A 16,817-nucleotide genomic window follows, 5' to 3' on the forward strand; every position below is an offset into this window, starting at 1 on the left:
ATACGCAAATACGATCATTTACAATCCTGGAAATGGCGAGAATTTTATTGGGATCGACTTTAGTTGCTATGGCATTTAAATAATCTTCAATTTTTGTATTTGGAAGTGAATTGAATAAAATGGCTTGGTTTTTGCTTGCGAATTTTTTGTTAGGTTGAGTCAGAGCGGTTGAATATAATTTTGATTGATTGGATGGATTAATGACATCTTGAGAATTTTGAAGTTCAGAAGATCTCTCCTCTGAAATTTCCTGCATATTGGGCCTATGTTGCCTGATTACGGCCCTTGTGCTTGGACAGGTTCATTAGTAATTAAGCTACTTAATTACCTCGTTACTGGTATTTATAACCGTTGTTTACTGTTTGTTGATTAAAAAATAGTAATAAAGATGATCTAACTTACAGTTTGATCCCAAAATCGGATTAAGCACTATATAATACACTATTATACCAACTTTGATAATTTTCTAACAAGTAAAACCACCTTAATTTTGATAAAAACTAAGAGCTAATCGGAAACACTGTTTACTAGTTAAGAAACCAGTTTCGAATTCATGAAAAATAATTGCTCTCATCTCGACGTTACTTTTAGACCTGTATCCCGCGTACCAAAAAAAAGTTGATTAATAGCAAGCTGAACGGTGAACTTAACTTAATAGAAGCTTGAACTTAATAGCTTAACGGTGTCTAGTAGGACAAACTTTGATGCATGGGAACACTGGAACAGGGGAAGTTTTAATTGTGGAACAGGTTAAAAATTTGGAATGTCAGACTACGAAAACGTTCCATGTATTTTGTCGTACATAACTTCCAATTGATTTGTTACCATTTCATTAAACTCTGATGCAAAAATCAGACTGGTGTCTTTGACCAACTGGGCATTTTATTGAGTGAAACACGAAGAACATGTCAAATGATAGGAATCATGTTGGTTAGTAATAGCTGTCTGACTTTTGCATGAGAGTTTAATGAAAGGGTAACAAATCAATTGGATGTTCTGTCCGACAAAATACATGAGACGTTTTCGTAATCTGGCGTTCCAAATTTTTAAACTGTTCCACAATTAAAACTTCCCCTGATCCAGTGTTCCCGTATATCAAAGTTTGCACGACTAGACACCGTTAAGCTATTAACAAATTTTCAGCTTGCTATTAACCTCTTAACGCACATATTTATTTGCAAAAATACGTCAAAAAATTGCGTATTTATTTTATTACAGTAAAATAAACTACAAACAAGACTATTGTCATTAGATATAATCTAAAGTAAAAAACGCATATTTTATTAGAAAAATATAAAATAACAAACACCCTCATGCGCTCACCCGAATTAACTCGGTCGTAACTGTTTACATACAAAATACTACAAGTAAGAGAAGAAAAAATCACAATTACTCAAGTATAATAATGTTAAATATTGCTAACAGTGTGATACACTCTAAAACAAGGGATTACACACAGAGGTACGTCACAGTCAAGGCAGAACGTGACGTCAGCAAAATAGAATTCTACTCATCGTGATCCCATCCCAGTCGGCAGTCGATCGTAGAAAATTTAAAATTAGAAACGAGAAAACAAGTGGACACGGGCGCCCATATAAAAATTTGTTAGGGGGGGGGGGGCAGACGTGAAGATGTTGCAGATTACATTTCATATACTTTGGATAACCATATATAGTTTAAAGCACCCGAAAAGCTAGGGGGCCACGGCCCCCCCTCCTCATAGGTGTGGGCGCCCATGCAAGTGGGGATACCGTTATTTAGCGCTAGAGGAATTAAAACGCGTAGGCGCCTTATATATCGTACAAATATTTTAAACACGAGTTTACTTGGTTAAGCAAAAATAGAAACGTAGTTTAACACCGAGTTAACTCGGGTAAGCACGTTAAGCGGTTAATCGACTTTTTTTGGCACGCGGAAACCAGGCCTATTTGAAATATGTACAGTAGTGTGCAAAAGAAACTGTCACACTATCGTTTATCAAAAGCGTGTCTAAAATCATCAAATTCTCAACTTAGACTGAACTATAACCCATCTATAACCATACATAATCATAAAGGAACAATATTATAACAGAGCAAGCATCGAGCAATAAAAAATATTTTTTTAAACCATCGAGTAATAAAAAAGACTTTTTTATTACTCAATGAGAGCAACTTAACAAGCACTTATCTAAATTTTTAGGAAAGTATCCTATTGTCGTGTCGTACTCTCTTAACAAATCATAAATTTTCAGAATTTGAAAAATTCGCATATGGACCACGTAGATAAAAACATCCTTTAAGTCCGAAAACCGCCAGCCACTTTGAATTAAAAAGCATTCCCGGAACTACTTTATGACTACAGTTGCAAAAGGGCAGTTCATATAATAAATAACATTTTCTGGCATTTTTGTTTAGACTGTTTGGAATATTAGAGTTTATATAAATATCTGAATCATTACTATTTGTTTTTTGAATTTATTTTCGTTTAAAAAAAATTACCATCAGTGGACTGCTTTTGGCCGCCCCTAAAATCGGCCGCCCGTGTGCGATGCACACTTTGCACACATGGTAGCGGCGGCCCTGCTCTTGACGATGCCCTATAGATAAAATGGGTATTATTGTATTGCTTATTTTAATTGTTGTTGGTTATAACCAAAATATACATTTTTTTCTGTACTTAATCTTCTTCTTCTTCTTCTTCTTCTTCTTCTTCTTCTTCTTCTTCTTCTTCTTCTTCTTCTTCTTCTTCTAGGACGTGATCCCGTTTCATACCACCTCTTCGGGAGGCGACCAAGTGGTCTTTTTGTATAGGGTTTATGTATTTTCTCATCACACCCAATTTCTCTAATTTCTCATAATGTATCTTCAGTTCTTATTATACCTCTCAAAGAAATTCCTCTTTTGGATCTTAATACTTTCATTTCTTTAGTTCTCATCAATATTTATGTAAGCAACGTTTCAGCTCTTGTTTTCTCTGCGTATGTTAGTACTGGTCTTACACATGCTTTATATATCCCGATTGTGCTCGCTTCTTCTTCTTCTTATATTAGGCCTCTTGCCCTATTTTTAACTGATTTTGAATTTGTATTCGTAATATTCGAAATCGACGTCAAAAGGGTAGACGACAAATGTCCTGGCTGAAAAACATTCGTGACTAGACCAGGTTAAACACACAGACGCTTTTCAGAAAAGCAGAAGATAGAGAATAATTTGCAATTTATTCGATAACATTATATTTAAATCGAACTCTCGGTGATTCAGTCATAGGTTATTTACAATAAAGACGCGACCTACCATAACCGTGAATACTTGCTAAATACAACAATAATCATAATCTCTTTCTTGCCCGAGTTAATGTTTATTTACACCTTTAAATAATAACAAACATGACAATCCAATGTTACTCGAGGTTATTGAATCCAAGAACAGATACTACATCGAGTAATGGCTTTGAATGAGTTTTAAACATATGTTATACAGAATGTCCTATTTTATAATACAGGAGTATGCTCTGTTCCTCCCCCTACATGCCTTCTATAGATTCATGAATTTGATTTCCATAAACTAACTTCTCCTTTTCTGTATTTAGGTAGATATTCCTCTCTTTATGGCTCTTAATTTAACATACTTATTCTTTGTTTCAGATTCCGTCAGTCTCGTTTCAACGCCAGAAGGATCAGGAAGAGAGTGGTCTTCAAGCATGGAGATTGTAACGTTGTCCAAGGTAACGTTGCGAAGCGGCGTAGAAAATACCTCCAGGATATCTTCACAACGTTGGTGGACGCACAGTGGCGCTGGACGCTGTTGGTGTTCGCGATGAACTTCTTTTTATCTTGGTTGTTGTTCGCTTTAGTGTGGTGGCTTATAGTATTTACTCACGGGGATCTCAGTGAGGAGCATTTAGTAAGTATATAATCAAAGTTTAAGGTTCATTATATGATTTAAATGTAGAACTGAAATACACACATGTCCAAAAGTTTGGAATAGGTACAATTAATATATCTACGCCTATGGTGGTTTCAAAACTGTTGTTGATATTCATTTTAGAGCGTTTTTACATGAAAATAATAAAAACTTTGAATCGTTTTTGTATCATTTTGCCCAATTTGGTCACATTCAACTGATTAGCGTATTTACACATTATTTCGGTCTGTGTTTAAATTTGAATTGAGCCGTTTAAAAATGTCTAGGAACGTGATATCTCACTTTGATAGATCTAGAGTAATTGCTTTGATACAACAGGGCTTTAGTCAAAGTGATATCGAGAATATTGTTGATGTTACTCGGAGTGCTGTATCTAAAATTAAAAAAATAATTCCAGGAGACAAATGACGTCAAGGATCGTCCCAGAAGTGGTAGAAGTCGATGTATAACAGCAGCACAAGATCGGCAGATAACATTGATAGCTCAAAGAATTCGTCTGGAATCCACAAGTGGTATATCCAGAGCAATTTCTAGGCTGCAAGGACTGAATATTTCACGCCAAGCAATAGCACGTCGACTAAATGCTGTCAATTTGTATCGTAGAAGGCCCTTACATGTTCCTAAACTAACCTACTAGAACAAAATAGTAAGGTTGCAATGGGCTAGAGAAATGGTGCAACATGGTCCTAACTGGAATAACGTGATGTTCTCTGATGAGTCAAAAATTGGCTTGGTATCTGATTCGCGAAGAACACTGATTTGGAGGGCCCCAAGACAACAAGCCCGACTAGGACCAGCCCAACCGCGTGTCCCGTTTGAAGATGGCAGTATTATGATTTGGGGTGGTATTATGAGTGGTACACGGACGCCCCAGCTGGTTCTGGAGAGAAGTGTCACTGGTGCTGTGTACATCGAGGAAGTTTTAAATCCTGTCGTACGTCTATTCCGAGGGGCAGTAGGTGATGAATTTGTGTTTATGCATGACAACGCACCTTCTCATCGAACAGCAGCAGTACTAAATTTTCTGGAAGAAGAAGGAATATCTACACTACAGTGGCCCTCGAATTCCCCCGATATGAAGGTTATTGAACATGCTTGGGACATTCTCAAAACACGCATCAAAAACCGAAACAATCCCCCTATTACACTTAGCGAACTAAAAAATGCTGCTCGTGAAGAATGGGAGAGAATTCCGCAAGCCCAGCTCAACCAGTTAACCGGCAGCATGCCAAATCGCCTACAGGCATGCATACAGGCCAATGGAGGAAATACTAATTATTAGTTTTATTGAAAATTATTTTTTTCTTTACTAATTTATTTTTAAATGTAAGTTGTACTTTCTAAGTTTTTCACTCCAAGAGAATAACTATTTTTTTGCATATCGTTATCTGGTTTTGAGATTTATTTAGTATTGTTAAGAATTGAAACAAGATAATCTTTAACTATTCAGAAAAGTTTATTTATAAAAATCAATAAAAAGACGAAATATTCAAATATTCCAAACTTTTGGACATATGTGTAATGTTAACTAATGCGAACGAATACTTTAAGCAGATGGCTCATTAAGCTGATCAGTCGGACTAAGAAATTACTCAATACTTTTTAGTAAAAGTAATATATAGGGTGAGGCAGATAAAGGGCCTATTAGAAATATCTCGAGAACTGAAAGTACGAGAATCATGAAAATTGGAATACAGGGGTTTTGAGGTATGAGCTATTTAATGAAAATATTTTGGTCTCTTTGTTACTTCCGGTTATACCGGAAGTTGATTGTAACTTCGTTTTTTTTAAATGAGACACCCTGTATATTTTTACATTTTTGGTTTCTGCTCGATGTCTTCTTTCTTAAAATATGAGGTTTTGTAATATTGTACAGGGTAATTTAAAAGATAATTACGGTTTTTTATAAATTTTGTAGCAAACTTCACACCCTGTAGAATTGTACTGATTTTATATCAAAAACTCCATTTATGTTCAAGTGATTTTTAACATAGTCTATTATTATCAAAAATTAATAATATAGCGAAATGTTTAATTTTAGTATACAGGGTTGGTCGAAACTCGGAATGAGTATTTTCTGAGTTTTCTTAAATAGAACACCCTGTATTTTTGTATTGTAATGAAATAATATTTTACAGTACTTTTTTATTTCTTAAGCATTCCCTATACCTAACTGCTTTAATTTGTAAGTTATTCGTAGTTCTTTAAGACAAACATTAATTGCAACAAAAATTACGTGAAATTTTATTAGGTTTGCCGTGAAAATATTAAATCGTAAATTTTTTTTTGAAAATAAATACATGTTAATCTATAATGATCCTTAATTTATTAATATTGGATGAGATACCAAAATACATACGTTGTTAAGATTGTTGGTGCATAAAATATTAATAAAAACAAACCATATTCTACCTAGTTGGCTATGGCTTTGACACTAAACTTGATTAAACATTAGACATTACTTTATTTTTATAGTTCCAGTTGCTTTGTTACCATTACTAATATAAATTTTTGTAATGGGGAACTGATTAGTAAAGTTTTTGTTCTAAGACAGTATATCAAAAATGTACTACTAGCAATAAGAATTTATCATCTGCAACTCCCTGATAGACGACAACCAAGAAGAGAAACTTTTCAAAGTTTACTAGAATAGTTTCGACGTACCTACTAGACACTTAAATTACGAGAGTGTTCATACTAATATGCAGATTCTCAGTGACACTAACATTTAATTCATTTTAATCATTTACAATAGTTTTTGTTCGATCAGATTTCTAGTAATCTATATGTCCAGTTCGTTAAAACCGCTCTAGTAAATTTTGAAAAGTTTCTCTTTTTGGTTGTCATCTATCATGGAATTGCTGATGATAAATTCTTATTGCTAGTAGCACATTTTTATTTGTTATACTCTCCTAGAACAAAAAAACATCTGAATCAGTTCCTCATTAGAAAATTTCATATTAAGTAGTAATGGCAGCAAAGCAACTGGAACTTCAAAAATAGTAGAATGTTTAAGTAAAGGAAATGTTTAAGCATATTTAGTGTCAAAGTCATAGCCAACTAGATAGAATATTTTATGTTTTTATTAATATTGAACACACCAACTATCTTATTACGTAGGTATTTTGATATATCAACCAGTATTAATAAATTAAGGGTCAGTCGAGATCAATATGTGGTTATTTTCGAAAAATTATTTATGATTAAATATTTTCACGGCAAACCTAATAAAATTTCACGTAATTTTTGTTGCAATTAATGTTTTTCTTAAAGAACTACGAATAACTTACAAATTAAAGCAGTTAGGTATAGGGAATGCTTAAGAAATAAAAAAGTACTATAAAATATTATTCTATTACAATACAAAAATACAGGGTGTTCCATTTAAGAAAACTCAGAAAATACTCATTCCGAGTTTCGACCAACCCTGTATACTAAAATTTAACATATCGCTATATTATTAATTTTTGATAATAATAGACTATATTAAAAATCACTAGAACATAAATGGAGTTTTTAATATCAAATCAGTACAATTCTACAGGGTATGAAGTTTGCTACACAATTTATAAAAAACCGCAATTATCTTTTCAACTACCCTATATAATATTACAAAACCTCATATTTTAAGAAAGAAGACATCGAGCAGAATCCAAAAATGTAAAAATATATAGGGTATCCTATTTAAAAAAACGAAGTTACAATCAACTTCCGGTATAACCGGAAGTAGCAAAGAGACCAAAATATTTTCATTAAATAGTTCATACCTCAAAACCCCTGTCAAACCTAATAGGCCCTTTATCTGCCTCACCCTGTATAGATCATATAAGTAAATAATGTAAAAATATATATGTTACCTAATTGGTGTACTAGTTATCACGCCATATTTTCATTGATCATCCCACACAGAGACTGACCAAGACCTCCTGTCGTAGAACATTTCTTTCGAGATATTTTAACGCTTTTATTTTCTTCTCTTTTCTGAATTTCTAATAATTACAATGCCCTATGACTGTAGGGCATATTATGAATAACTAGAATTTCTATATCCACCGGATATTCGACTGTTCGTGTCAGCGAGATTCAGCAATATGGAATATATAGAATAAGTAGAAGCGATATTTCCGAAACAATTGCCACATTTTTTTAAATTGCTTTATACCGTTCCACCAATTACTCCAAATTGATCCATTCGAGTTTTCGAGCAATTATTGCTCAAAAACTTGCCCATATAAGCTCACCCTTATTGCTGTCTTGCATATTCATACATTTTGAACATTGTGGAATTAAAAGAGATGAAACCAGTAGAGGTGGAAATTATCGATATAAACGTATAAATTAACATTATTTCACATAGTTTCCCACTTTAGACGCCTGTGACAGGAGTATTTTATAATATTCTCCTGTCACAATGACAGTTCTCATACTCCTCCGATACGTCTCAAGGTGGGAAACTACGTAATGTAATGTTATTTATTCGTTTATATCGACAATTTCCACATCTACTAGTTTCATCTCTTTTTACTTCACAATGTATTATGTTTTCCATTGCTATTTTGCGCGCTCGTCACTGTATTATCAATTTTAAACATGCAGTGATAAGCGCGTTAATAACCGGCAAAATAACGCAAAAGATGGAAAACATAATAGGTTGTGAAGTGAGAAGAGATGAAACTAGTAGAGGCGGAAATTATCGATATAAACGTATAAATTGATATTACATTACATAGTTTCCCACCTTTAGACGCATCTGAGGAGTATAACCACAGTCACTGTGACAGGAGAATTTTATAAAATACTAAGTAGGTACTAACCTAACCTATATGTGACAGAAGTCTTCAGAAGGTGGAAAACTATGTAATGTAATGTTAATTTATACTTTTATATCGATAATTTCCATCTCTACTAGTTTCATCTCTTTTTATTTCGCAATGTATTATGTTTTCCATCTTTTGCGTTATTTTCCGGTTATTAACGCTCTCATCACTTTATACTTATTTGTACGGCAAGAGCAGAGTTTTATTTTTTTCTTTCTTTTACTTCTTACAGTAACCGGGCTCCATTTTTTTCTATTTTGAAGAATTATTATTTCTTTTCCGTAGATGAAAAATACCTCATGATGTACAAAAACTTGCTATGAATAATAAGAACGGATAATAAATCTTAAAAAGTCAAGATTAAAAAGAAATAAGAATATAAAAAGACAACGATATCTAGAATATATTAACTAAAACGATAAAGGAAATAGCCTGATGTACTATAATAAAACAAAACATATATTAAAATTCCAAAATATACTAAATAAAAAGAATTTATACATAAATACTGTTGGTGGAAAATTAAACCATAAAAAACAGTGAGCGATAGAGAGCGAAAGAGGGAGAGACTCTTGAAGAGGAAGAGAACTATACAAATTTACTAAAAAGTGCATTGGTAAATGAGAAAAAGTTTCCAAAATTTTAAGTAATAGTTTTAAAAATAAATCGATTCACCCCAAAAATTAGTATGTATTCATTTCAGTCCTTCTTTTACCCAATTATAAGTAAGCTGATTCCTACCCAGCCGCAGTAGCTCCAACTGTACAACGTGAGTGTATCCTACAGTGCCGAATAATATTGGTAGGTTTCCACTGAAAACAAAAATCGGAAAAAATCATTGGGCGCCAGTGAAACGAGTATGCGCGATGGACTACCCCAGCTAATTGAAACAATATTCGAAAATATTATTCCAATCGTACAAAATAGCCATCGCTACACCCTCAGCTTAGCTCAGTCACTCATGTGTGTGTTCGTCTTGTCCTAATCTTAGAAATGAACTCTAAAAATTTGGAATGGAAGCAAACAAAACAGTATTTTTGACTAATCATGTTTATTGTTCATAAAAATATAATAAAAATATGACTTGGAAAATGCATTAACAAATATATTCAAATTCTTGCCAAAAACTAACCATTCTGGATTATACTTATGGCTTTTGGTATTGATGGTAACTTCTTTATGTTGAATGGTACTCCTGTAGACTTCTTGTAGGCCTGGGCGGATGTTCGGCCCTAAGCCCCTGCAGGTAGAGATGGTGGTCGTTGCAGTCTGGATGTCATGGTTGTCTTCGCCTTATGTTCCATCACTCGTGTGGATGGCTTGAAGTTCCCGAAGGGAGAAAGGCTGATTTCTATCCAAAAAACTATAAAATAGAGACACATATCAATCACTAAAAAGAAAAACCAACGTGTGCCGTCTGCCATTCTAATCGTCAGAAAGAGTAGCAGATGACAAGAATAAATTAAATGAAATTTAGATGAGAAGAATAGTTAAAATTTGATTACTAAACATGCATATATGTAAATTAGAAAGAAATATCTAAAACTAAAATATCAGAGCACATGGTCTGACATTGGAGGTTAGGTTAGATATAAAAAAACATTAGAAAGACTGTTAGATGGAGAAATGTAATTAAAAAAATAATAATGAATTTTCTCACTCCAAGAGAAAGATGATTTGAATAAAAATGATTTATTTTTCACATAACATGCCTTTTATAAGATTACCACCGCCATTTGGAGAATTGCAATGACAGCGAGTGGGGATGAAGTGTCACTTTCATGACAGTGCGACATAGGTAGTGGCGGGCATGTTCCGTATTGAAAAACAGATACTTACAGAATAAGAATGTACGGGGTACGTTCAGTATGTTCAATCGACTATTTAAATAAAAAGAGATATAGTAAATAAAAGATAATAAAAGAGGATAATAAAAGAGGATAATAAAAGAGGATAATACAAGCGAATAATCAAAGAGGGCGCCAACGAGTTTTTAACGAAGAGAACTGGTAAAAGAAATAGAAGAAAATAATTACTAATGAAACATTAAAGAAAATAAAGTAAAATAATTATTTAAAAATAAAATATCAAAGATGTGATGTTTGTAACGTTACAAATGGTCTATTTGGGAAATGAAAGTCAGAATTTACAAAAGAGTCATCAGACTAATAATGACATATGGGACAGAAACACGACCTGACACAGAGAGAACAAAAGGAATGCTAGAAATAGCAGAGATGAAAACGAATCAAAAATCAATGGTAAGACACTATGGTACAGAGCTAGAAGTACAGATATACAACGCAGATGCAAGGTGGAGAATATTAAGAACTGGTAAGAAACAGAGAAACAAAGAGTAGAATGGAATGAGCACATAAACCGAATGACAATAAATAGAGTAGTAAGGACGGCGAGAGACGTTTTCCCAATGGGAAGATGATGTAGAAAACCACGAAAACGATGGAACGATAACTTACTGGAGGCACATTGAAGAAACAGACAGAGCCATGTCCACCGGCGCCCATATAAAAATTTTCAGGGGGGGGGGCAGACGTGAAAATGCTGCACATTATATTTTGTATACTTTGGATAACCATATATAGTTAAAAGCACCCGAAAAGCGAGGGAGAGCACGGCCCCCCCTGCCCATGGCCATGTCTACACAAAAAGAAGAAAAAGACTACATTGGGAGACTAGTACAAACTACCAAGTAGTAAATTTGCCCAATACAGTTCTCAATTTGCTCTTAATTGCAATTGTTCCTAACCGATGTTAAATAGTTAAATATCTAGGTCTCTCTATGTAGGTCCCCTATAGTTTTGTACACCGCACTGGTGCGAAACAGAGAATATGCTCATTTCACATAATGATATTTTTTTACTAGCAAACTGTTGCTTCCGTGATATTTATCGTTTATCCTAGTATGGAAGTTGTATGTATGTTTGTGATTATATATATACGTATTGTCGGAATACTTCAAAAAGCAAATAAAAAAGTTTTAGTGAAGAAGAAGAAACATGGAAAAGTCAATATTAAGAATGTTTAAAAAACAACATTGTCCTATTTTAAACTAAAACTTTTTTATATAATGTACTTCATTTGTTCTTTGTCGCTATGTCCAGGAAATCTTGTAATCCATTTTAAACATACTTCCAGACCAGCTGGATATCTGAAATTTGCAGAATAGCTCAGAACTCGATAAAAAAGCTCAATAAAAAATATTCAACAGGATGCATTTTTTAATGCATCCTTGCATTAAAATGCATTTTTAAGGATGCATTGAGTTTTATTTAATCTACATTAAGAACTAAGGTCTTTGAAAGAACAACAAAATGGTCAATTGAAGTACTAAAAATAACGAAGCCTATAAGAATTGTTCAAAGGAAGATAATAGTGGAATAATTCATTAGAAATAATACAATGGAAACAGGGCAAAATAAAAATTTTCACAAATAATAAAATCATAATTTGTTCAGGCATGGGCCAATCTTTACTAGTCAACTAGAGATACATTGGAACGTTGTTCGAAATATTGGCACTTCACTGGCTTTAAATATAAACCCAAGTGTTTAAAAATAAAGACTAATTTCTTATAAACATGATTTTCTTTCAAATAAATACTACGTAAGTATCAATCAACATTTACGCAGAAAGCATGTGGCTCCTGTGTTTAAAATTAAATTAAATTTTTAACATAGTCTTTGTAGAAAGTGAATAGGGAGGAACGAACCAAGCTGCAGGAGTGTATTCTATGTACAAAAAAAAAAAGATAACTTCTAAATAACTTTTAAATGTTTTTATCTCATAATAATTGTTTTTTATGGAATTGAAAACATTTTTAATTTGCTATTTATGTATTTTCATATTATTTTTATCACTACTCAAAAATATTGCGTTAGTCCTAACATTTTATGTTCTCGTTTTCACAAAGATAAGGCTCATATTATATAGCTCAGGGGTCACCAATTAGCGGACCGCGGTCCGCATCCGGACGGTGGGCTAGTTTTGAGCGGACCGCCATTAAATTCAGAATAAAGTGTTTGGCAATTTTGAAAATATTTGGCCATGAAATTGTGTACTATGCTTGGCTCAACTTATGTGTACTCGGTACAGATCTCAGCTAACAGATGAATATCTCAACTCCCTAATGAGAATAATTTGCACTAAACTCGCTCCAAACTTCAGACAGGTTGTAGGTACATAATAAATAATATGATTTTTCTCACTGATTATTTAAGAGTTTTCCCCTTAGTGTTATACTTATTACCTATAATCATTAATTTTGAATTTAAGTAAACTGTAATATAAAATTGTCATGTGCGTTTTTTATACTCATTTAATAAGTTTGCAACAAAACAGCTTGCATTGAAACTAATGTTGAAAATATTAATAGACCAGGGCGCATCTGTAAAAATATTAGTACATTTGGACGTTGAGAGGTGACTCAAATTTTTTTGCAGAAATAGCTTAAAAATAACTCAAATAATAATATTTGAGTTATCCTCCCTCTCAAAAAGGTCCGCAACATTGTTTAAATAATCAAAATGTCAAAAAATTAAGGAAAAATTCGATTTTTTTCTTGGTTTTTTGATTATAACTTTAAAAGTATTCATTTTCGAGAAAAGTTGTACTAACATAAAAGTTGCATAATTAAATTTCTAATAATATAGAATTAGCTATAAATTGAAAAAATAGTCACCCTTGTTGCAAAATAGCAATAATTGCGAAGAAACCATACAAAACCAAGTATTCACATTTTACGTTTTTTAACTATTTATGCTACACTTAGGACCTTCATATTTCACCCAGAAAAACTTTATGATACAGTAAAACAATACTGTAAATTTCATTAAGATCGATTCAATTTATTTTGCAAAATCAATTTTGCAATCCAGCTTTCGCAAAAAAATTAATTTTTTTAAAATGTTACAGAACTGAAAATAAAGTTGATAGCAAGTTGAAATTTTTTTTGCATATAGAAGTGTACTGTACCTTTCATATGCAATTTGCAAAATTTAAATCAATTAACTACCACGGCGTCAGGAATTTTTTTAAATAAATACTAATTGAATGGTGGGCTACAACAACGTTGTAAGCGACAGATTAGGTCAAAGTGAGGTTTTAATGCAATATTGTTGTATATTCAAAGACCAATCCGAGCATCTTTAAAACAGCCTAAAATAATTTTGCCTTCCCTGAGTTTTTCGTACCGCAATGTTGGTATCCGTGCAAAAACGTTGTATGTATGTCACTGTCAAACTACTGTCACTGTAAAAATGGAGGTTAACGTGTCGCTGCGTACCCTTTTGAACATAAATAGAGGGAAAAAACGCAAAATCAATATTAACCAGTGGAAGAGAAACATCCGTAAGAGTCATAGAAATGCAGGTGAAGCATATATATCTGTTAGAAACGAGAATGTACCAGAAAAACCCCGTCCACATGAGGTGAGTGCAACAATGTTGTATATTTTGTTAGGAAACGTATTTTTGTGTAGCCTTATCATTGTCGTTAGCTTTGTTATGATCTGTGCTCGTCCGTAATTTGTGTATGATTTGAAATTCTGCATCTTTCGATAACTTCAAATAATGGTAGGGGAGCAAAGTATGCTAAATGTGCAGTCACTCGAGCGCTGTGGGGACCTATTGGGTTGTGATTGGGTTTGGTATCATTCGATAGATTTTTCAAAAATATTAAACAAGAGTGTATTTCGCAGTTTTTGGATGTTTATTTTGCGAAATATCGCGCAATTTGTATTTAAAATTTTAAATTTAACCCCCCCCCCCCTAAATAAGTATTTTTATATTTTAGGAGCGACTATGTAAGTGCAAATCTGTTTGCAAGGCTGATAAAATTCAAGGCCAGTTTGGAGATCTCTTCACAAAATTCCATAGCCTGGATTATAATGGACAAACTGCGCACCTGGCCAGTTGTATGGAACTTCAAGAGCCACAACGTAGACGGGTTCCCGAAGACATCTCCAGACGACAATGTACTGTACGATACCACATCCTTATTGGAGTGAAGAAATTACCAGTGTGCCAAAAAACTATATGTCAAGCATTTGGAATAACACCTCGAAGAATCCAACACATTCAGCAGAAGATAAAAACAGATATGCCGTTACGTGATCAACGTGGAAAACACAATAATAGGCCTAAAAAAGTCCACGAAACCGCCAAAGAACGCATAAAAGAACACATAAAGTCGTTTCCACATCAAGAAAACCATTATAGTCGCGCTGCATCTTCGAAGAACTGCCTTCCTGCTGAATTAAGCTTGAAAAAAATGTACAAACTGTTTTGTGAAAAGTATCCGCAATGCAATGTTTCCCGGCGCACTTACACTGACATATTTCAATCAGACTTTAATCTGCGCTTTGGTCTCCCTCGCTCAGATACGTGTACGTTTTGTGATAAAATGTATATCAAGCGTGTGGCTACACCAGACGGTCCAGAAAGAAAAGCTATTCTTGTTGACAGTGAACTCCACCATGCACGTGCTGAGGCTGGATACAAAGCATTGAAGTTGGATGCTGAAAAGGCTAATCCACAACTCGTCGTACTCTTCACTGATCTTCAGCAAGTGTTGTACTGTCCAACATTGACTCATTCTTCAGTATTCTACCAACGTCAGTATGCCACTTACAACTATGATATTCACGATGCAGGTTCAAACGATGCCACTATGATGTTGTGGCATGAATCTATTGGTAATCGTGGTTCTACAGATATCGCTTCAGCTTTCCTGTGTTACATAAAACATAACTTTCGTCCATTGAACTCAGGAGAAATAAAAAAACTCATTGTCTGGTCTGAACGATGCGTCGGCCAGAATAATAACTGGAGAATGCTGTCCATGTTCCGTTTACTGATTGTAAATAGATATTTCACTCAAGTAGAACAAAAGTTCTTAACTAGCGGTCACAGCTTCTTACCTTGCGACCGTGATTTTTCGCTCATAGAGAGAAAGAAAAAAACAGCAATGGTGAATGTACCCTTCGACTGGGTAGTAGTGATTGCCAACTCACGTCCCAGCAAGCCCTTCAATGTGTACTACATGGAGCAAAAAGACTTCAAAGATTTTTCAGCATGTGAGAACTACTTATGGAAAGATCCCAAATGTAAGATCACTGAGTACCGTTGGTTCAAATTCGACAGCGATGATCCTACGAGAATAATGGCTAGAACTTCTCACAACATTATGCAACCTTGGCAAACATTCTCACTTGTGAATAAAAAATGGGGTGCAAAAGCCATCAGAGCATTCAACTACCAAATTGATGCGTTGCCGAATGCGTATACCGGGCCTATAAAAATAAAAGAAGAAAAACGCAAAAATCTACTGGATATGTGCCAGTACCTGAAACCCGAATACCGAGAGTTTTATGAAAAATTAGAATAGGATGGAACATTATTAAGTTTAAATTTAAGGAGCATTAAACTGTGTACTTAGCATATAAAACCTATTAATAAACATTTTGAATTGATTATAGTTTATTATTAATATTAGATACTTTTTTTAAATCCTAAATAAGCCAAAACATCGCATAGTAATCAGGTGCAACACTGTTATATATCCAGTATATACAACATTGTTGCTGGGATATTTTTTTAAATAATTTTTTTCTGCTTACTCTGTGCAAAACTTGCATAATTTGTTTACACATCTATAACTTTATCTTGTTGTTAAGTGAAATTGATTTTTTTTCAGTGCTTATTTTCATAAATAACTTGTCAATACGTTTTTTTCATCTCCTACATAATCTCAATTTTGTCGCTTACAACGTTGTTGTAGCCCACCATTCAATTATTGGTGCTACGCGCAGGACAGCGGATAGTTTGCTCTGATTGGGCATTCCAATGACCTTTGATAATGATTGATACATTTTAATTTTTATTACATTTCGGTATAAATAAATCAATTTGTTTATTGCAAAATAAAAACAAAAACTCTATCCTTTAAAATAGCACTTTTTTCAGCAAAAACTTTCTTTGTTCATATATTTTAACTTAGAGAATAAAAGTTTATTATTTTGAAACATATGCAATTGTTTAAACAATATTTTACAAACAATAATAAAATTAGTTTGATT

The 16,817-nt window shown here is 33.5% G+C and overlaps 2 protein-coding genes across 13 annotated transcripts in view; both read left to right on the forward strand.

Annotated features, from left to right (window-relative positions):
• The window catches only part of LOC114329438 (G protein-activated inward rectifier potassium channel 3), a 273,370-nt gene that overhangs the window by 208,715 nt on the left and 47,838 nt on the right, over positions 1-16,817 (forward strand). For all 12 annotated transcript variants that reach the window (XM_028278543.2, XM_028278549.2, XM_028278553.2 and 9 more), the window contains one exon: positions 3,626-3,884. In XM_028278543.2, the coding sequence (XP_028134344.1) occupies positions 3,626-3,884 (259 nt within the window). The remainder of the gene's footprint in view (positions 1-3,625; positions 3,885-16,817) is intronic.
• On the forward strand, positions 13,849-16,211 carry LOC126883888 (uncharacterized). Its single transcript, XM_050649592.1, has 2 exons — positions 13,849-14,169; positions 14,534-16,211. The coding sequence occupies exons 1-2, from the start codon at positions 13,999-14,001 to the stop codon at positions 16,124-16,126; spliced, it is 1,764 nt and encodes a 587-aa protein (XP_050505549.1). The 5' UTR covers positions 13,849-13,998; the 3' UTR covers positions 16,127-16,211.

The sequence above is a fragment of the Diabrotica virgifera genome, chromosome 1, assembly GCF_917563875.1.
Source record: "Diabrotica virgifera virgifera chromosome 1, PGI_DIABVI_V3a".
NCBI classification, from domain to species: domain Eukaryota; kingdom Metazoa; phylum Arthropoda; class Insecta; order Coleoptera; family Chrysomelidae; genus Diabrotica; species Diabrotica virgifera.